At 44.7% G+C, this 23,665-nt stretch overlaps 1 protein-coding gene across 2 annotated transcripts in view; it reads right to left on the reverse strand.

The window, feature by feature from the left end:
• Positions 1–23,665, reverse strand: part of LOC146789708 (tetratricopeptide repeat protein 21B-like) — a 576,531-nt gene that overhangs the window by 277,158 nt on the left and 275,708 nt on the right. For both annotated transcript variants that reach the window (XM_085632041.1, XM_085632042.1), the window contains exon 13: positions 3,783–3,940. In XM_085632041.1, coding sequence (XP_085488167.1) covers positions 3,783–3,940 — 158 coding nt within the window. The remainder of the gene's footprint in view (positions 1–3,782; positions 3,941–23,665) is intronic.

Consider the following 23,665-nt stretch of genomic DNA (forward strand, 5'->3'; position numbering starts at 1 on the left):
CCCCCAGTCAAGAGATCTGGGTTAAATCCATCGTTCTTTTGCCCACTACGCCACCCCAGTTTGGACCCAGCCATATGCAAATCAGTCTAGACCCTGTGCCTCATGGCAACAGTCCAGACCGAACTGCCAAGCCAGGTCCTCCCTGGACCGGAAACAAGGCTGGCTTATGAGGGCTGAAAGCCCGAAACCGGTCCTAGGATGCCTGGCCAGGCAGTTCGGGCTGGACTGATCCCATTGGGCGCAGGGTCAAGACTGATATGCATATGGCTGGGTCCAAACTGGAATGGCATGGTGAGCAAAACAACAATGGATTTAGGCCCAGATCACTGCACTGGGGGGAATATATGACCTTGTTGTGCATTCTGTCCATCTATTGTTCTTTTTGCATTTGTCACTCCAGTGAGTGCAACAGTAGAGAAAGTATTGGATAGCGGAGGGGTAACATTTACTATTCCCACTCCAGTGAGTGCAACGGTAGGGAGAGTGCTGGATGGCAGAGGGGTAAAACTTACTATTCCCACTCCAGTGAGTGCAACAGTCCGGAAAGTGTTGGATAGCGGAGGGGTAAAAATTACTATTCCCATTCCAATGAGTGCAACAGTAGGGAAAGTGCTGGATAGCGGAGGGGTAACATTTACTATTCCCACTCCAGTGAGTGCAACAGTAAGGAAAGTACTGGATAGCAGAGAACCAAAAATGTATATCATTTAAACAATAAAAAAAAGGATCTTAAAAATAAAGAATGTTTAAAAAAATTAGATTAAATATATTAAACATTAAATATAATAATTACATATAACCAAGAGGTACAACTATTTGAAATAAATTAATAAATACCTTTATAAACAATATTTAAAAGGTAAATATTAAACAAAAACATAATTAAAAAAAAATGTATTTTCTTTATTTCCTACCCTATAATTTACACAATTAATAATTTTAAAAATTAATAAAAATTATTATGACAGATTCATTGAATATGCATTCTTTAACACTATAATATGCACTACACACGTAAAATTAATTACCCAATTACAATCATTAATTACTAATTTAAAATAATTAACAAATTATTAATTCATCAATTAAAAATAAATTACTTCCCAACCTTCCCACCATTTACACCTGTAAACACCCCAATACACACCTAAAATTAATTACCCAATTACCATAATGAATTACTAATTATTTAATTTAAAATAATCAACTAATTATTAATTCACCAGTTAAAAATAAATTACTTCCCATCCTTCCCACCATTTTCACCTATAAATTCCACAACACACCTAAAATAATTACACAACAAATAATTGCCAAATAATTAATTACAATTAACAAGTAATTATTGCATAACTAATAAAAAAATTATTTACATAGTTAACACTAACATCTCAATTCAACAATTAATAAAAATATTATATAAATTTACTATAATTAAATTACTTCCCACCCTATTCCCCTATAAACCCACAACCTGTAACGGTACTAAAACCGCAAAATTCAAATAGAAAAAAATAACTACTAAAAATAATCAATACATTTTATATATTTAAATTACTTCCCACCCTATTCCCCTATAAAACCACAAACCGCTGTGGAACTAAAAATGCAAAATTCAAACTTCTTTTTCTAATGACTACTACATTTTTAACACATATAATAAAAATACAAACAATTATTATACAAAAAAATACATGCATCACGTATAAAATATATACAAAAATACACAAAATTAATAAAAAAATCAATATCTTTAACATCTATATTTTTGAAAACGATGTTAAACAGATATTTTTTTACATCGATATTACTTACCAGAGTCGATATTCTTGACCCACAATTATTTTTGCCACGCTATTTGTGCAAGTCGATATTTTTAGGTCGATATTCTGTCTCTGCACCACTCCAGGGTAAAGGTGAGGGATACCATCAATCAGAAGATGATCCATCCAAGTCTGAATCCTCAGGCGATGACCTGTGCCAACTTTTCTTTTCTTGGAGTGGGAGATTCAGATGGGGAAAAGCATAATATCTACTTGTGCCAGAACTCTTCACTGCTCTATGCCTCTTGCAGTAACACCTAGATGGAGACGCATCACTGGACTCAGAGCTTTTCACTCAGAGAGCACATACTTTCCTGGGAAGACTGGAGGATACATTATTCAGTGTAAGGATGAAATAGGACTTCCAAAGATGAATGAGAAGAATCTTCTAGTGATCCCTTGCAGGAGGATGAGTCTGAGCATCATCTAAAGAGAAAGAGACCTGGCCCATTCTGGGTTCTGGCGACATGCTGTGTATTTTCCCGTTACCCAGAGATATCCTAGTTCACACTCAGAGGACAGTTTATTTCTATGCACCTGACTATTGCTGTTAGCCTATACGGGGTTATATGTACCTTGCTGTGTGATTCACTTGCTCCTTTCTATATTAATAATAAAAAAGATATAATCCTACAGAGAAAGACTGCTACCTCTTCAAAATCACGAGGAGATGAAGCAGATGGGTTGATTCCCTTCCAGGTCTTATGATCTGAAGGCGATCCAATTTTTGACAAATAGGAAACATTCCGGATGATGAGGACTGCCAATAATGACATCACTTCAACGTCAACAGGAGCCTTGACTTTGACCCTTAGGTGTCTGAACATTTCTCAGAAGGCACCAGCATAGTGCCCAAAGCCACAGAGAGGTCAAGCATCACCAGGAAAATCAGGGAAAATATAAACTTTCTTCAGAAAAAAAGTGTAAAGAGAAAGAAAACCACCTTAAACATCGATTAAACCCAAACGCTTCCACAAAACAATTGCTGTTAACTGCCAAAGCATCTTTAAATAAAGCAGGCTTGTGTCCAGGATCTTCCCCACAGAGAGGGGAAAATAACTGTCTAAATGCTGGACATGATGGTATGGTGCACTCTTCCAAGATTTTAAAAACAGGTTTTAATTCCTAATGTCTGTATGCTTAGCATTGAGGCACATTTTCCTGATTTCCCTTTTTGCCTAAATACACTGTTTTCAAGTTTAGTGTTTTCAGCAAAATGAACCATTTTCTCCTATTTTTTTGGGTATTTGGTGAAAAAGGAAACAGCAATTGATGTCATTCTGGCATGTTCTCGGTTTAGGTTGTTTAAGTGGAAAACGCATAAATAAATAAGTTGCATTCTAGTCTATAGAACAAGTACAAGAATATTCAGAAATCTTGTGTAAGCGTCTACCTGTTGTGAATATGCCCACAAATCCCAAGGTAAAGAACTTTGTTATGTGGCCAGCGATTCATAAGCATAAAATGATTGAATTTTTTACTTTTTACAAAAAATCCTTTTTTTTTCAAATAACGTAAGCTAAACTGGGCTTTCAGGAACACGCTTCCATAGTTCCTAGTGCCATTCCCCAAATATCAAGCAATAAGGAGCCTTGCAGCTAAAGTGCCCTGGGGATGTAATGTTGCCTTTACTCATTCATTGCACCCAGGCATTACTTCTGTATTACAGAAGGGGACACAAACACTTGTGCTGCCAATCCTGTGACACCCATTGTGCAGGTGCACATATTGCACCTACATTGCAACAATGTGGCATCCCCTTATTTGAATGGGGGAATGATACCATGCATATAACCCATTTGTCCCTCTGCCTGCAGAGCAATACCTACACGGGCACTAAATACCAGAAAAATTAACCATTTATAAATCATAGTTATTTTAAGACTGACAATCTATGTTGTGTCTTTTCCTTTAGTACACTTAAAAGTTTAGATTTCTAAGACACACCGCAGCGCCTACCTTAAAATTGTGGCTAACTCCTGTTTCCAAAGAGAGTGAACACTCAGAGAAGTTGGCTTGAGACAGGTAGATCTGGGCCATTAGAAGATGTGCATCAGCAGATGTTGAATCCAGTTCTAAACAACGTTGCAATGTTCCTTGCGAACCTTCTAAATCACCTGCAAATATAAGGGACGATTCTGGTTACACATTTAATTTTTAATCTGGAGCAAGATGATCTACTTTTCTTTTCTTGGTACTATTCCTTCGGGCAGATGTCTAGTGAAATCATATAAATACATACACACACAAATATAGAATTGATCTAGAGCTTCATTCACAATGAAGACATAACTGCTTATCTACAGAGTGGCTTGTTAGGTCTTAAAGAAGGATATTTCTGTATCTGGAACCGTTTGGACCCTGACAGTGCTCATGAAGATGTTTGTCGTATTATCTTGCATATACTATTAGGAATGAGCATCAATCTATGTGCTTGAGGGCATCAGATGTTGGGAAAAATAGATCAATGTTAGAAGAGAAGAATGGTGAGAACAGAAAAAAATGAGAACTTTTCTATTTGATAGAGTAGGCTATGAGTATATAAGCAGTCCAGTTATTTTGTGTTATAAAATCTCCAGTCTCAATCTGTTCAAGGTATTACTGTTAGAAGTGCTCTCAACTCCCATCTTCGGGTGGAGCTTTCTTTACAATGTTCAAATGTATTCAATTACATTTGGATACAAGTTCTTGTATCTACCATACCTACTGTGATGGGACCACCCATAACGCCAAGCACTTTTTAGGTTTGGTCTCAACGTCACAGCACAGTAGTGAATTATAACATAACGTGTATTTGTAAAGCGCACGTTCATCTAGAGGTCTCTTGGCGCTGAATAACAGATGTTCATTGTTACCCAACTCAATGGTACTTATTTTATCGACCTCAGATGGATGAAAGGCTGAGTGGACCCGCCGGGATTTGAACCTGTGACCATGAGGTCGAACACAAGCCCCTGCAATGGACAAATTAGTCAACTGAGCCACCAGACCCGAATTAAGCAGACAACTATTGTGGGTGAAAAGAAAAATTGTCATTTAATGTAACACCCCATCCTTTCACATATTTGGGCACTGCCCTCTACACTTGCCCTCCACTCCGTCTTGATTGCCTTATCCACTCGTCCCATACTCCTGCTTGCTGTGTGTGTGTAGCACACAACCCATCCAGGTTGGCATCCTGGTGTTGAACCAGGAGCTGTATGGACAGAGACCGTGTTGGGGCTAGGTGAAGAGCCAGGCCTCCAGTTTCTTGTAGAATTCAAGAACTGAGAAGGCAGGTCTGATGTGCAGGGGCAGGTCGTTCCAAGCTTTAGGGGCAAGAGAGAAGGCATGAACGCTGCTATATCTGGTTCTGGATTATGCAGGGTGTGTGCAAGTAGGAGTCTGGCAGAGCGGAGGTGTCCGGTTGGTTTGTGGAAGTCTACGTGGTTGCTGATCTCCTGCTCCCTCAGGGTTCTGGAGGTACTCCTTCTCCCCCACCTCCTCTAGGGAGTGCAGATCAGGAGCTGCATTAGCCCAAGAGCATAGTTAAGAGGCAGGGCTGCCGAAGTAGCAGTCGGGTTAGTTAAGAGATGAGTAAAAAAAGATCTTTGTGTGCACTCAAGTTCATCTGCGCCCGTCTGGGTGTGTGCATGACCGAGAGTGTATTTCTGCTTGTTTGTGTGCATGCATGAATGTCTGTATGCGGAGGTGAGGAGCAACTATTTTGACCAGTGCCCCAGCTGTGAAATGGTGGACCAGATACAATGGTGGTTATCCCTTCCAACATGCTGACCTTGGAACAATGGTAGTAATTCCTGTATTTTTCATCAAAGATACGACCAGCTCCCAACGTTTCAAAAGTGGTGTTTATGGTTATTCATGGCTGGACATACAAAGCTAGCATTTCACAAACTGCTCTCTCAGGACCAAACTGCAATAACTTTGCAGGTCATTGTGAAACTGAAATAGATAACAGTAAAGCTTGTATAAGGGCACTGAAAAAATGTTGTATGAAGGTGGACAACCAACCAACCAATTGCGCAAGTTGGATCTTGACCAATATGACACTTTGATAAAGAAGAGCAATAGAACAGGCTCAGTAGCATATGTTCTCACAGGAATGCTACACAAAGAACTGAAGCTGAAGTCAGCAAACCATTTTAAAGATATTATCAACACCTCTCCGAACAAAGGTACTATTCCCGAAATTTTTAAAAAGGCACAAATCGTACCACTATTGGAAAAAGTCCCACTATACAAAGGCTGTGTGGAGTATTATAGGCCAGTTTCCCACCTGCCATACCTAGCAAAACTTTGAGAAGGTGCAATCTTTGAACACATTTCATTATCTATCAAAGCTCAAAATGTATTTCATGCGATGCAAGCTGTGTGTCGTACTGGCTAAAGAGATGAAACTGTAGGAAGAGCATCTTTAGACGAGATTTGATGTTGCACCCACCAAGACATCCCAGCCGCCTGATCCTTTTGAATATGTCGGCCACATTTGGTAGGGAAGACAATCAGGTCCTAATAAACCTTTTAGAAGAGTTAGGTATTAAGGAAACCACTTTAACCTGGATTCAAAGATTCTTTAAGAACAAATCAACAATGGTAGACTTAAATTCCTGCTGATCAGAGATGAGGACATTGACTTGGAGTACCACGGGGTTCTATTCTGTCCACTGCTTTTTAATACATACGTTGCCCCTTTTGGAGGACTGAATATCTTCATATGGGTTATCGGTTTTAATGTACACAGACTATACCCAAATTAGTTTCAAAATTGACGAGGATCTTACAACCAGAGCAGATAACCTCCATAACTGCCTCCAAATAGTTGAGGGTGGATGTTTTGGAAATACAAACCTAATGGAGCAAGACACAGATGTTTGCTCGTTTCGAAGCGTCCCTAATACGGACACTTCCTTTTTGGCCAGAATCGATAGGAGAAAAACTCACCTTGCTTCAAAAGGTAAAAACTCCAGGTAACAGGTTTTAATTTGTAATAACTGGTTTTGCACTGAAAAGGAGGGTAACACATTTTATAATTTCCAAAATGATCATGTTTCAGCATGCGCACATAGTGCCACCAGAACAGTCCCAATCTTTTTACAATATTGCAATAACCATTAAGTACACAATAAAATACCCTAAACCAGTTAACTTGACAAACGTAGTCACTTTCATGCTGTTATTGTCCATCTAGTTATCAAGTTTGATGAGCAACTTACTATGATTCACCAAGTACATGAGGTGGCAAGAAGTTGTACATACCAGGTACGCATCCTGAAACACAGCATATGTACTTTCATAGTGCCACAGATAATTCAAATTGTGAATGTGTCAAGAATTCCTGTCATGCGAGGGGAGGAAAACGGTAACCAGCGAAAACGGACTACATCTCCCAGGATGCTTAGCGGTTGAGAGGTTATGTAAACAGGAGAGCTGTTACATAACTCAAGGAAAACACGCCCTTATGTAAACAGGAGAGCTGTTACATAACTCAAGGAAAACACGCCCTTATGTAAACAGGAGAGCTGTTACATAACTCAAGGAAAACACGCCCTATAAAGGGAGGAACCGGGAGGTACAACGCTGTCGGATATTGTGTTTACACCGACGTACCTGCTTAGTGAAGAGCAGTGTTCCGGAGTGGTGCTCCAGTAAGGCAAGAACGGAGGTAGGTCGAGTCGTTACTCCCTGGGCCGTGTCTTGCCCCATCGTCACCTGTGAAGGACCCGGAAGCTCTACCGGATAACCATTGAGCTTCGCTTTTTGACTCGGCTGAGTCAAAGCGCAGTGGCGCTTTTGCTGGTTGGAGTCGTAACTCCCAGCCCGACCAGAGATACAGGGACTGCCAGCTGTAACGCACACCAGGAGGTGTTTGCCGCGTTACAGACTCGGAAGTCCACAGGATCGATCGAGCGGCTGCTCTCGGTTCAGTCTTCTTTGCTTGTGATTGGGGTATCGGTGACGCATCACCAGGAGGTGACTCCGCGTCCCGGTGCAGTCTGAGGAAGAGGTTGAGCGGCTGCTCCCTTCAGGTAGAGACCCCGGCTGGGTGTTTCCCTGACTCCTCGATTCTCCCCAACACTCTTCGTGCCCCTCGCAGCCTACCGATTGGCATTGTCGGCCATTTCATTTCTGCCCTCTGTTGGCATACGCCGGGATCGGCGTATATGCAGAGGACGGTTAGGACCATCCGTGCTGTGGGCTGGTAACGTACTTAGCCTGGAGGATTCCAGTGACTATAACCTTTGTTTATTCCTTGTATTATTTTTGCCTTCATTAAAATAACTAAACCTTCACAAGTGGTTGCGTTCTCATTATCGTGTCTGTTAAACGATCCCGAGACGTTCAGGGCGTTACAGAATGCGTTTATATAATCAAGAGTTGATTACTGTAAACCCATTTATCTTGGCCTTCCAGCCAAAACGCAAAGGAACTACAGCTTGTGCAAAATGCAACAGCAAGACTAATTTTCAAGTGTGATTTTATCTCATCTTGATTAGTCAAATTGTATTGGCTGACAATTAAGCAAACTTATTTTTAAGTCACTTTGCTAAGTCCATACATTTTTCTATAACAGCTGTCAAAACCCTTTGTTAAGGAATCCCATGATGTATAAACCAAACCATCACCTTAGATTTGAAAAAGCATTTTTGACTCATGCACCCAGATTCCATTGTACCACTATGGGTGGTAACACGTTTAAAGCTGCAGCATCCAAGCTGTGAAACAGCCTACCAATAAACTTACCTAGCACAATGGTGGCAATCCTTGGCAATATGCTTAATGTAGTAAAACTATGTTAATTTCTTTGAAAATGCTGACCCTGACACAGTGGTGGCAATCACTGCAACATAGTGCTCTAGTACAATGAAGGTAATATTGGCAACACACTGTCATATTGGTGGTAATTCGTGGGAAAATAATGGTAATAGTGAAACCTGGAAACATGCTGGTCCTGGCATTATAAAGGTACTTTCTGTGAACATGTAAACCCTGGCACAGTGGTGGAAATTCGTGGTAAAATGCTGGTCATGGCACAAAGATGGTGATCTCTGGCAACATGGTAGCCATGGCACAATGATGGAAATAACCTGCAACATGCTGACGCTGGCAAAATGGTAGTAGTTTCTGGAAATACACTGGCCTTGGCACACTGGTGATAAGGAACGCGTTACTTACCTGTAACTGCGGTTATCCAGTATTGGTATCTTTCATAGATTCACATGCCTGAATCATTCCCCGCCGTCGGGATGGGAGTCACCGGTAAATAACAAAGCAATGTCTTAGAAGACATATAGAGTAACAGGCCCTAAAAGGCCTTAGCTTAGCAAGCTATCCACGTCCTTATGTAAAAAGGACCAAAGTTTGGCCAGTAGCCAATCAGCTAGCACCACCCTCTAGAACCCTCCTGGAAGGAGCTCTAGTCCCTCAGATTTTCGTAAGCACAGTGCTAAGTAGTTGTATCACTAAGAGATCCAAGAGAGCCCTTCAAGGGGAGGTGGGTGGGTTGCATGTGAAACTATGAAAGATACCAATACTGGATAACCGCAGTTACAGGAAAGTAACACGTTCCTTATCCAGTATTAGGGTATCTTTCATAGATTCACATGCCTGAATCAGAGTAGTAAGCAATAATAAGCACATTTCGACAGGTACAGTAAATATACAGTCACTAGATAATAACATATCCATGTGAAAGATAAAGTAGCAGAGAACCATGACTCAGGTAATGTAAACATTACAGTGCGAAATGTGCGTAAAGAGACCAGGATGGTGGGATGAAAAAGGAAAGGGCTCACCTCTACTATTGAAATAGATGACGGAGTACCGCTTGACCCACTGCAGCATCCTTCATGATCTCCGTGTCCAGGCAGTAATGCCTGGTGAATGTATGCGGCGTCTTCCATGTGGCCGCTCTACAAATGTCCACAATGGGCACCCCTGCAAACAGTGCCATGGAAGTAGACATCGCCCTTGTGGAATGGGCACGAACTGCTGATTGCAGTGGACGTCCTGCCTGCTGGTGACAGAAGGTGATGGCTGAAGAAATCCAGCGGGAGATACTCTGTTTGGTGAGCGGTAGCCCTTTTCTAGGCCTACTGTACGCCACAAAAAGTTGATTAGACTTTCGAAATGTTTTAGTTCTATCAATGTAAAACTTGATGCAGCGCTTAATATCTAATGAATGAAGAGTCTTTTCTGCCACGGTTTGTGGATTCGGGAAGAATGAACGTAGTTTGATAGGTTCATTGAGGTGGAACTGAGTCGGAACCTTAGGAATAAACTTCGGATTTGTTCAAAGAATGACCCTGTCCTGTTTGAACTGAATGAAAGGGTCTTGGATTGAGAACGCCTGGACTTCTCCCACTTGTCTTGCCGAGGTAAGGGCCAGTAGGAGCGCAGGATACATACTTAAGGTCTGCTTTGTGGATTGGCTCGAACGGGTGTTTCATCAGCTGAGCCAAAACCGTGTTAAGATGCCAAGCCGGTGGTATAGGCTTTACTGGAGGAAAAGTTCTAAACAGCCCTTTAAGGAATTGTTTGATAAGTCTATGAGACCACAAAGATGGACCTGTAGAGGATCTCCTAAAGCGAGATATTGCCGCTAGGTGTACTTTGATGGAGGCATGAGCTAGACCAGATTTTGCGAGGTGCAGGAGGTACGGTAAAATCTGTTCCGGGGTGGAAGAAAGAGGGTGTAACCTGTTTGTTTTGCACCAGATACAGAATCGTTTCCATTTCAATGAATAGGTTTTGTTGGTACTATCCGCTCGAGCTAGGATTTGTCTGCAATCCGGAGTAATGTCTAAGCCCTGGAACTCTCTGAACTCAGGAGCCATGCAGATAACTTGAGAGATGCCGGATCCAGATGCTGAACCTGTTGATTGTGGAGCGTTAGCAGAGACGGAAACGGCTTCAGTTTGATTGGAGGTTCTAGGGAGAGGAGGTGAAGCTCCGTGAACCAGTGCTGGCGTGGCCAAGCTGGGGCTATCAATATCAGAGTGCAGGGCTCCGCTTTCATCTTCCGTAGCACCCTGGGAACCAGGGGAAACGGCGGAAAGGCGTACGCAAAGACGTTGCACCATGCTATCGAAAAGGCATTCCCCAGAGACCCTTGTTGGGGATGCCAGCTTGTAAAGTGTTGGCATTTGGCGTTGTTCTGGGTGGCGAATAGGTCCAGAAGAGGGGTGCCCCATTGATCGAAGATGTTGCTGAGGACTTGCTGGTCCAGTTCCCACTCGTGGCATGTTGTCTGCCTTCTGCTGAGGGAATCTGCCAACACGTTGTGGACGCCTGGAACATAATCTGCTCGAAGAGAGATGTTGTGACTGAGTAGCCAACTCCAAATTTTTTGTGACTCGCGAGAGAGTGTCAGCGAGCGCGTTCCTCCCTGTTTGTTCAAATAGTGCATTGTCGTCGTGTTGTCTGTTCTGACAAGCACCATGGAGTTTTTGATTCTTGGGAGGAAGGCCACCAGAGCCAGATAGACTGCGCGTAGCTCTAGGAGATTGATATGAAGTGCCCTCTCGGAAGGGGACCATTTCCCGCTTATCTGAAGCTCCTGAAGGAAAGCCCCCCAGCCCTCCAGGGAAGCATCCGTGGTGATTATGTGAGGTGCTGCAGGAAGCAAGAAAGGCAAGCCTTTTGAAAGGTTCTGGGGATACACCCACCATCGTAGAGCTTTCCTGATCACAGGGGTGACCTGGATGACGTCGAAGGACCCTGTACACTGTACCCACTGATCCGACAGTTCTTCTTGAACGAGTCGCATATGAAGACGACAATGCGGGACCAAGAGAACGCAAGAAGACATCATCCCGAGAAGGGATTTGAAGAGACACACTGACAGTGTCTTTTCGGACATTATCCGGAGAGCTAACGACTGAAGCTTGTCTTTGCGTTCCTGCGATGGAAAAGCTTTCCGTAGTACAGTGTCTAGTGTAGCGCCCAGAAAGTTCATGCGCTGAGACGGCTGAAGGACGGACTTCTCGTGATTGAGAGTTAGTCCTAGTGAATCGAAGAGCGTTAGACAAGCGTTGGAAGACCTGGACGCGCCCTGTAGAGATGGAGACTTGACAAGCCAGTCGTCTAGATAAGGGAAGACCTAATGATGATGATGGCGTAGGTAGGCCGCCACTGGAGCTAGACATTTGGTGAAAATGCGGGGCGCCGATTTGAGGCCAAATGGCAGAACCCGGAACTGGTAATGTCTGCCAGCCACCATGAATCGTAGGAATTTCTTGTGGTTGCGATGTATGGGTATATGAAAGTAGGTGTCTTGCAGGTCTAACGACACCATGTAGTCGTTCGCATTGAGTAGATGTAATACCTCCTGAATGGTGACCATACGAAACGACTGCTGTTTCAGATATTTGTTTAGATTTCTTAAGTCCAATATTGGTCTCCATTTTTTCTCCTTTTTCCGGATGAGGAAGCAGCGGGAGTAGAACCCTTTTCCCGGTTGATTTGGGGGAACTCCCTCTATAGCTCCTTTTTGGAGCATAACCTTCACCTCCAAAAGTAACAGACGTAGGTTTTTGTGAAGCATTGGGCGGGGAGGGGTTTGAGGATCGATTTGTATGAATTCTAGAGAAAGGCCGAATTGTACTAATTGTAGGACCCAACGGTCCGTAGTTATTCTTTGCCAGTTTGGGAGAAAGTGGGAAATTTTTCCGCCAATCTTGGAGGGTGGCGAGAAGGTGGAGACCGGCCGTAGTTGGAAGTCATTGCCGTCGGGCGGCTCCCTTTTGTCGTCCTCCTTTACCATGAAAGGAGGACTTCGTGTATGCGGATTGCTGTCGCTGTTGATATTGCGGACGATATTGCTGGGAGGAAGAGAATGAAGAACATTGTTGGAATTCTCCCCTACCAGAAGATTGACCTATTCCCCTGGAACCCCAAAAGGAAGGGTTCCGAAATTGCAAGGTACCTAACGCCTTGGCAGTATCCGTATCTTTCTTAATCCCCTGTAATGCCTCATCAATATGGGTGCCAAAAAGAAGTTGGCCGTCGTACGGCATGTCCAGCACTTTGGTTTGGACCTCCGGTCTGAAGGAGGTTGCCTTTAGCCAAGCCTGGCGTTGGAGAACTGCTGCGCCCGCTAGTTGTCGGAATCCAGTCGAAGCAATATCCATTGCACAGTCTATGATTTCAGAGGCAGATCTTTCCCCCTCTAGCAAGATCTTCTTTGCGTCTTCTTTGGATTCCTCTGGTAAGTCTGCCATGTATGGTGCAATGTCCGCCCACATTTGACGATTGTAACGCCCCAAAAGTGCCAGGGCGTTGGAGGCCCGCACTGTTAAGGCCGACATTGAAGAAAAGCGTTTGCCTATGTTCTCTAAGCGCCTGCCCTCCTTAGCTGGTAGAGCTGTCAATAGAGCAGCCGGGTTGCTTGACCTCCTCTGTGCGGCCTGCGTAATGACCGAGTCTGGCTTTGGATGGCCTGTGAGACAAGCCGGAGCAGTGTCTGGCGCTTTATATTTTTTGTCCAGGCGTGGTAACACTGGAGGGACTGAGGAAGGATTTTGCATAATTTTTATGCCTGGTTCCCAAATGTAGTCTATAAGTGGAATTGCCCGTACAGACTTCTTAAAGGGTTCCTTAAAATCATAAAGGAAACAGTCTTGTTGGTGCGAGGGCATTGGAATTTGAAAGCGCTGGGCCGCTCTCTCTATGATGTTATGGAAGCCGCCAATATCCTCTGGAGGCGAGTCGGCCGTGGTAGGGGCAGGAGAAGTCGGGCAGGGAAGGATGTAATCATCCCATTCATCATGGTGAGAATGGACCTCCTGAAGCTCTCCGTCAGGCTCCTCCTCATCCTCATCCTCATCTGTTGTGTGAGGAAGTGGCGTTGTAGCAGGCTCTGATTGCAGTACCAATGGAGGCGGTCTTGGCCTTGGTGTTGGTGGCGCAACTGGCGTCGGGGGAGGTGCCAGCGTCGGAAACCGTTGTTTGTAGTCCGAGATCAGGAATTGGAGATCCGTGACCAGTGATGCAGGCAAGCAAACCATGGAAGGTGGTGGCTGCACGTATTGTGGAGGTGGAACCTGTTGATACTCCTGGTCAATGTCCTCATAGTCTGAGATATCTTGGTATTTCACATGTAGCTGTGAAGGGCTTGTCGCAGCCGGGAACATACTGCCGTCCTCTGAATCTTCCTCCTCAAAAAGTTGAGCAGGCGGCAAGGTGGAGACCCTACTGGGCGATGTAAGGGCCGGAGTTAGTGCACGTTTGGTGATTTTGAGGTGCACATATGTACTTTGCGTCTCAGAGTCAATATCCGTCGACGGGCCCGTCGACGGTAGAATTGTAGGCGGTGTAATAGGCATGTGAGACAGCGTCGACGAGGTCATCGTCGACGGTGTCGTCGTCAGTGAGGAAGATGAGAATTGTTTCTTCGTCGACAACGGCGACGAAGGCTTAGTCGACGGTGTCCTCGTCGTCAACGACGAAGGTCTCGTCGACAGTGTTCTCGTCGACGATGATGTGGGCGTCGATGATGGAGCTGTCGTTGACGAACCCGCCGTCGACGATGTCGTCGGTGGCTTAGCTGACGACGACGATTTTCTGATTTTCAGTGTCGACGAGATAGTTTTACCTGCCGTCGACGATGGATTCGTCGTCGTCGACGTAGTCATTGATTGGGATGTGACAGTAGATATCCTCGCCGTCGACGAGGTAACAAAGACTGCCATCGATGGAGATCTTTTCGGCAGTGAAGCCACCGTCGACGAGGTTGTCGACGGGGTGGAAACTGGTTTTTTAAAAGTAACTTGGACATCCTGAGGAGAAGCAATTCCAGGCGGAGGCAAGGCCAGGACCTCTGAAGACTTTTTGTGCGTCTTCTTTAGAGGTGGCTGTGACGAAGGGCCCGGAGATGACGCCCTTGGTCTTTTACGTGAGGAGTGAGAAGAAATAATAGAACTCTCACTCTCCTCAGAGGACACTACCGAGTCCTTGTCCTTCAGCCTTTGCAGCCAGATTAAAAGGCGCCCTTCTGGGTCCTTCAGGGTCTTAGATGAAAAGGTACGACATACCTTGCAGTCTTTTGAGCTGTGGCTGGGGTACAGACAATAAAGACAGTCTTTATGCTGATCATCCACGTGAAGCCTCTTCTTCCCACAGGAAGCACAGGATCTAAATATTCCTTTCTTAGGAGTATCAGCCATGGCAAATCAAGATAGGTTTGTGTAGAAAACACTGGAAATCCAGAAGCAATGAGCAGAGCTCAGTGGAGACTCCCTTAGCACGACTTGCGGTAGAAAATCTGAGGGACTAGAGCTCCTTCCAGGAGGGTTCTAGAGGGTGGTGCTAGCTAATTGGCTACTGTCCAAACTTTGGTCCTTTTTACATAAGGACGTGGATAGCTTGCTAAGCTAAGGCATTTTGGAGCCTGTTACTCTATATGTCTTCTAAGACATTGCTTTGTTATTTACCGGTGACTCCCATCCCGACGACGGGGAATGGTTCAGGCATGTGAATCTATGAAAGATACCCTAATACTGGATAATGTCTGGTAAAGTTCTGCTTCTGGCACAATGGTGGTAATCCTAGGCAACATGATGGCCCTGGAAAATAATGGTAATCCCTAGCAACATAATAAACATGGTACAGTGATCGCAATTTCTAGCAACACTCTGGCTCTAGCATAATGGGTGTAATTCTTGGTAAAATGTTGGTCCTGCCACTATGGTGGTAAACTCTGGCAATATGCTGGCCCTGGCACAATGGTGGAAATTTCTGGTAAAATAACAGCCCTTGCACTATGGTGGTAGTCTCCGATAACATGATGAGCCTGCTGTAACGGTTGTAATACCTGGAAACATGCTGGCCCCGTCACATTGCTGTCAATTTCTGCCAGCATGCAGACCGTGGCACAATGGTTGCAATCCATGGCATTCTGTTGACCATGGCACAATGAAGGTAAGACCTGGCCACATGCTCACTCTAGTACAATGGTAGTAACGTCTGGCAACACAGTGGCCCTGGCACAATGGTGGTAATCTCTGGTAACATACGGGCTCTGACTCAAAGGCCATAACCTGTAGGAACAATCTGGCCCTGGCACAATAGTGGTCAATCCAGGCACACGCTGGCCAGGGACATTGGTGGTAATTTCTGGCAACATGGTGGGCCTGGCACAATGGTGGTAATCTATGGCATCATGTTCCCCATTGCCCAACAGTGGGAATCTGTGGTATACTGTGGGCCCATATTGAAAAGTGGTGCCAAGGGCATATGTAAATCAATTTGAATGATTTAAACTTCAGACAGGCTCCAAGAAAATCTAGTAAAAGTGAACATATGTAACAGGTAGGTGGGAGAAGGTGGCCTGGTATATGCGGTCCACTAATTAAGAAAGCTACACAAGTGGTAGCTGTGGAGAGCAGCCTTCCGGCTTATCCTTGAAGGAATGTTAAGCAGCTTGTTTTGCCAGAATACAACATTTTAGTATTGATTAAATGAAAAGAGAACCACTCAGTAGTTATAAGAATTATGTATTTATTAATATAACACACTAAAAGTACGACACAGTATCTTCCACAAGAAGATACTCACAAAGCACACAATAGTGTAACACAGAAACAATAGTAAATAGCACTAATACACAGTGGGCTCCAGGGGGAGACCAAATCATATACTAAAATAGTGGTATAAGAACCACGACTCGAGTCAAGACAGTGTCCAGAGGATGTAGAATCTCTGGGACCCCAAGGAACCACCCAAGGTGAGTAAGTAGGGACCCCATGGAGGACGTGTGCAGAGTGGGAACACGACCGCATGCACCACAAAATTCTATCGGAGAGTCGTGGTTGCAGTTTTAAAGTTTAAGGACCCTTCTCAGTGGACTTCGAAGAAACCCTGTGGAAGTTAGGAGGTTGGAGAGCCACCCCACCTGTGGATACCGTAGTACCAGAGTTACCTTTCCCAGGGGAGCTGGTTGCAAGGTCTGTGGCGTCAGAAACCACCGTCGATCTCTATGGGGGACTCCAAAGAAGAGCCACTGCTGGGAAGAAGAAAAGTGTTTGTCGGAATCCAAAGGTGGATTCTTGATGAAGCGTACCTGAAAGCAGAGGGGACAGAGTCCGGGTCACTCAGAAGTGACCAGGGACTCGGTAGACGACAGCCCACCGATGTCAGGTGCTTCAAGTGTGTTGAGGGGGTTCTCGACTATGCAGTCGCCGGGACCAGGAGATGTCGAGGACGACCAAGAGCTGGATATGAGCTGTTCCACTTAGGATGTTGAGTGCTGTAGGGTCGGTGTCCGTTGGGAGCACCAACAAGCCTTGGCAGCGGCAACCCACGAAGGTCAAGAAAGGTTAAGATTCTGACAAGCAAGGTCCAGCAGACTCACCAAACACAGGGGAGTCAGGGCAAGCCTGGAGCAACCAAGGAAGCCCAAGAAGAGCAGTGTTGACCCTCAAGAGGACCCACAACAGGCCGAAGACACAGGAGTCGCAAGGGGACCTCGAGCAGTTTCACAAAGCAGCAGAGCACTCAGTGCGAGGAGGCCGGAGTTCTTTGTGAGAAATGGTGCCAGAGGTTGGGGCTACTCTGAGCCGAGTGCACTTGTTTTGGGGACGCCAAAAAGCATATGTATTTGCAAAAGTAAGTGGTGCACAGGGGTATGGGTATTGCAGCCCCCACAAGGAATTCTGACCTCAAAGTCAGTAAGAAGGCAGCTCGGACCTCGAGGGACTTGGAAACCCACCTCCTGTGTTGCTGGAGCCTTCGGAGTCCGAAGGAGCTCTGGAGCAGCAGATCGGTCAATCGTGATGTGGTGCCCGTGGTTGCAGGGGAGTGACTCCTATAGTCCAAGGGAGATACCTTAAGTTGTCCTTGATGCTCCACAGGTCCTGCATGGAGCCTGTATGGTGCACAGACAATGCTTTGGACGGAGTGGGAGACGAAGTCTGGCCCAAACGAAGTCCAGAGTGTCCAGACGGTCGAGTTCAATGGTTTCTGGTTCAGAATCTTGTCCACATCGAATCTAGGGTCCGACAGCCAGGTAAGCCCTTTTGTACCCACTGGAGAGGGTTGGACAGATTCAGGGGACCCTTCCAAGGGAGGGTCTGGACAGTGGGAGGTTACTCCCACGTCCTTTGTCCAGTTTTGCGCCAGAGCAGGAGCCAACGGTTACCAGGACTGGTTTGAACTGGACTATGCACAGGGAAACCAAATGTGCCCATCATGCAGACATTTGGTCGCTGGCAAGCACACCCACCCAGGCCTAATACACTAAATCCTGTCTGGGAGGTGGTCACACCTCCCTGTGACAGGATGCCTATTGTTCTGCTTGCCCCTGCTCAAGCTTGGTTCAGCAGCAGGATGGCAGAAATGTGTCTCTGGTCTGCAGCAACCCTTTTGGGCTGCCAGGCACTAAAAGGCTGGGACCGGAAAAACCAGGGACCTCACAAAGCTCGTTTAAGTGGTGGAATCATACCTCCCACACCGGTTACCGGTCTGGGGTATGATTCAGTGGAATCACATCTCCCACACCGGTTACCGATAGGGTTACTTTCAGCCGTTTAAGAGTAGGTCATCACACGGTGGCATAATGCCACTTTATAGGTCGTAAATGGCTGCAGCACTAAAAACCCGGAAGAATGGACTCCGTAGCCTGCAGGATTGTCCTGCTCATGCAGTGGCACCCTCTCACTTGGAACCAAGCACCCTGCCTTCAGAATTGTCAAGGCCTGCTATAGGGGTGACTTATAGGTTTAGTGACCCTTAGATATCGTAAGCCTATATCTTAAGTAAGTGGTGAATACACCAACTTACACAGGCTGCAATGGCAGGCCTGTACTTCCATTTCACATGGCCTCTCATGGGTGGCATAATACATGCTTCAGCCCATGAGAGGCCACAGGGGTACCGATGCCCTGGGTACATGGGTACCATATACTAGGGACTGACAAGGGTACCCTAGTATCCAAGCTGGAGTGTACCCTAGTACCCAACATAAAAGTCTAGGGAGAAAGCAGATAGACTGGGGTCCTGATTAGCAGTTTTCCAGTCAGACTAGTCAAAAACAGTATATTATTAAGCAAAAAGTGGGGGTAACCATAAGAAACAGACCCTACTTTTACAGTATGTTAGTGTACATGCTTTGGCATCCTCTCCAAAACCAGGTATAATTAGCTTCACCATTGCCCAGTTTTTCCCCCCAAAGTTATATATAGCACTAACTTGACCCGAAGGTATCAGAGTGCTTTAAATTAGCACCTGTTGCATTACACAAGGACACATTCATTTTTTGTTAGGCACGGGGAGATCGAGTGATTTTCCCAGAATCACAGGATGTTGAGCGTCCCTGCAGAGACTCTAACCCTGTCCCCCAGCATAGAGGTCGACTGCTCTAGCCATAAGGCCACATCCTCTGCATTTATAAATGGGACGCCTTTCTGACAATTTCCAACGCTGTTTGCGGACAGGACTCGGACTTCCAGTGTCTGCTTCGCTACTGTAAGAAGTTGGCCTGATATATGATGTCACTAATTCTAGTGTACACCTTGTATCAGTCCAAACAACCCTTATGGTGATTGGTTGTAAAGTCAACCTTATAGACCAGCTATCCTAGTGGTAGCATGGACAAGAGCAGTCTTAGGCTAAACTCTGAATGGCATGTGAAGCCAGCTGTTATACCATATGTAACCCCTTCAATACCAAATGAAAGGACACCACAACCGATATATATAAAAATAGAATGTATTTATTCTAGTCAAACCCTCAGCACTCTTTATGAGATTTGAGGAAAGTACAACACAGTCTTAATTATGCATACATTAAATCACACAGGTAAGTAATACAGTTAGGCCCTAGGAGCCACGCAAACCATATACTAAATAAGTGGTATAAGGACCACTGTCACGGAAATAGGATAGGCCTAGGCCATCGCTGGGGCTACACTACACTACACTACCAACAGTTAGGAAGTGGGAGGCCCACGGGATTCAGGTGCAGAGTGGAAACACTCACGCGTATAATCGATAGAAATAGTACAGTTTAGAATTATTAAGATTTAGGACACTTCTGGAGTAACTAGGAAGTCGAGACTTGAAAACTAGACACTAGGATAGTCAATAACCTGATGAGCACCGGAGTACCCAAGTTACCTAGCCCACGGGCTGCGGGTGCATAGGTGTGAACTTGCGTCGGGTTTCGTCGTGGACTCCTATGGATGCCTGAAGTTAAGATGCTGACAGGCAGTCAGTGCAGAGTGTCCGGTGGATCCCAAGGCCGGTGTGGTAAATAATTTAATTACCGGAACTTAATTTGATGCGGAAAATCTATAACAATAGCTCAGTAAAATAAGAGGCAGAATCCGTGGTATTAGAGGTTCGGAACGGGCTTTATTCCATAATCAATTTAAATCGATGAGCTCCATGTTCCATCACCACGAAGGTTCAGGAAGTGAAGACCGTACTTTATTGATAAGTAATCATTTTTATACAATAGGCATTACAGTGAAACAAATGGAGGAGGCGTAACAATTGATAGTAAAGATAAAACATACATGCGTAGCAAAAGTGGGTGTAACTGGGTGTAACTAGAGAACGTCATCAAGTATGATGTCATAATAGGGTGGTACCATGAAAGAATTTCGCAATGTCAGCAGAAATACTTGGCAGAAATGCGCGCGCAGCAGCATGACGTGTGATTGACGTGCAACTAGGGGATGAAGGGGACTTGACATTTAGCTCTACATGTGGCGACAGGAGTCTGGAGGGTCAAGTCAACGTAATCCCAAATCATATCTAACATCCTATGTTTAAAGAACTATGTTATCCAAAAGAGAGGTCTCTTAGAGTATAATCTTATTCTATACTGACTGTGAGTGCGTGTACAAGCGTCTAAGTGTCTACACTAGATGCGGGGGCAGAAATCTTCCATAGAACAGGGCTATGAATTACTTGCATAAAGACAGAGAAGCCGGGCCCTTTGCTCGGTAGCTGGAAGAATGTTTACTTAAACTACTAGACAGGAATGCATTGGGTAGGGAGCGGAGCAGATAATTTCGAAGGTGAAATACAGTTTTTGGCAGGCAACAGGCTGATGTCAGGCACCGTTAGCTGCGCAGAGAATGAGGACAAAGTTCATGGATACAGATGCGAGCTCAGACTGGAGCTTTCAGAGGCAGAAGGCAGGAAAAGCTTGATGCCAGAATCAGGGCCTACTTGCCTGGACTGTAAAATGGCATAAGTGAACCATATAAAGCCGGTGGCCTTTCGTACTTAGGAATGGAATATCCAGCCCATTCATGGCGGATCTGAAAGAGGACATGTTGGCGGTGGACGCACATGTGTTTGCGTCTTCATAACTGGAACTGGAGGGAACATACATGTACTTGTGATTTATACATGAAACCGTTGGGGTCCAAGATAGGGGACATAACTGATCATAAAAATCCATATTTCCACATTCCCTCCTTGTCCCCTACTTGCCCGTCAAGAGATATCAATCTTCATTAATCCATCGATCTGTTCATATAGCATCATTTGTTCTTCTTTCTTCTTCCGTGATGAATGAAATCTTGGTGGTGGAATACACGATGTGGCACACAGACCACAGATCGCTGGTCCACATTGTAGACATAGACAGCAACTGAATAATATGAGGAAGCCAATACCTAGGAAGGATAGGACCTTCCATCCAAAGGTAGATAATACACTCCAAAACCAACCGGACCAAGTCCAGGTGCCTGGATTCTGGTGTATCTGGCTTAAATCTTATGAAGGCGAGTTATGGCTTTATATACAGATGGCGAATTTTCTGGTATGAAAATGCAACAACTTGATCCGATGACCCTACAAGCTCCGCCCCTATCGGCCAGGATGACGTCAAGGACAAGACGATTTTGAAGCACAACAATCCGCATAGCAGACTGCTCTTCTGTTAAATTGCCTAAGGCAGAAATAGTTTCGTTCACTACAGCTTCAAGGGTTCTAGTTAATCTACGTATCAGCTTACTATTGGTAACTGTACCTATATAGGGAAAGAGACCTTTATTGAAATCTGTGTATTTTTCCCATGCGGTCTCAGTATAATCGACTATTGGGAGATCTCTCCTTTCTCTATTGTGTACTAAATGAGTATTTCTGTGATAATCAGGAGGAGCTAGGAAAACAGGTGGCAAAAGGAATCCGATGTAGCAGGTACCATCCCAATCTAGTGGCAAACGTATGTATGCCGTCTGACCACATATGAAGTAGGAATGGCGGGAAGCTCTAAATGTAGACTTGCCTTGATCACTAAATTCTATTACAGTGGTGCATCTACTATGGCCCATATGTATGGAACCATTCTTTCTTACACATAATTCACCTTTTACTGGAAATACTGACATGGCGGGCAAAATTGGAGTAGCTTCGGATTCGACATTCAAGATCATGAGATTAAGCGTAAAATTACCTAATCCATATACTTCATTTTCTAGATCAGTTCCTGTTCTTTTGGGAAGTCCCTCCTTGTTGGGGTGGCAGACTTTGAGTAAAACTAAGTTCAGATTTCCCCATACCCAGTTATTCTGGTAAACTGCAGAATTCGAATCTAGGGAATTAATTAAACTAAACCATGCTCCACAGGAGCCGTTGTGTGTGAACGGGTATGGAAAGAGAGGTAGAATTCCTTTATAGTTCTGATAGGGAGGGAGTCGGCCACATATCCAACAATTTGTAGCATTGCTAACCTGATGGGAATGATGTAACATACTAATAAACGTGTTATTGCGCAGCGCAAATCTATAAGACAATTCATGCGGAGGTAATTCACTAAAAGAATGTTCAGCAGTAACATTGTAAACATGTCTAGAAATAGGATAATATATGTGCAACAATATACTTGCAGTAATTATTAAAAGACTTAGGAAAAACAAAATTAATAACGTCACTGTGCAATGACTACGCAGTGATTTACAGTACGCATGTCGTTTCAATTTTATCCTTCTGTTTCTCTCTCTATACAGGTCTAAGGGATACATGTCAGAGACAAATTCGACCGCTTCACCTTGGAGAGGACTTAAACAATCAAATTGCCTGACTTGTTAGACCTAAGTTTTAGTTTGTATTGTTCATGGCTATTCAGTTCAACCAAAGGAAGTTTAGAGTCAATCGGGGAAGACACGCAAGGTGTGTCATTTACATCGGACGGTAGTCCATGAAATTTCTTGATATGACTTGAATGTATCCAGCCTTTTCGTCCTTCGATCTTTACGGCTGTCCTCGTCGTTAGCAGTACGAGCTGAGGCGACTTCCACCTAGGATCCAGCTGAGACTTCCGATCAAAGTTCCTCACTAAAACCAAATCCCCTGGAATTACGTCATGGGGTTTCACCTCTGTGTTGTCGGGAAAGGCTGCAGCTACCTGTGAACGACAAGATTGTAGTGCAGACATCAAGGAAGCCAAGTAATCTGTCAGCATATTACAGTCAATATCAGTTATTTTGCGTGGTATAGGCGTCCCCCACATATTTGGTGGTCTACCGAAGATCACCTCATACGGGGATAGCCCTGTTCGAGAGTGTGCTACCATTCTCATGTAAAAGAGTGCAACGGGTAAGGCTACTACCCAGTCGACCCCTTTCTCTCTGCATATTTTGGACAATCTAATTTTCAGGGTCTGGTTATGTCTTTCCACGAGACCTGCTGCCTCGGTGTGTCGGACACAGTGAAATTTCCACTGATAGCCTAACAAAAGTGAAACGTGTTTCATTAATTCGGATGAGAACGGCTGGCCGTTATCTGAGTAGACAGCACGTGGTAAACCGTACCGTGGGAAGAATTCTCGAACTAACTGTTTGGCAGTAGTCGGGGCAGTGTAATCTGAAACCGGGTATGCCTCTGTCCAAC

Source organism: Triturus cristatus, chromosome 10 (genome assembly GCF_964204655.1).
Source record: "Triturus cristatus chromosome 10, aTriCri1.1, whole genome shotgun sequence".
NCBI classification, from domain to species: Eukaryota; Metazoa; Chordata; class Amphibia; order Caudata; family Salamandridae; genus Triturus; species Triturus cristatus.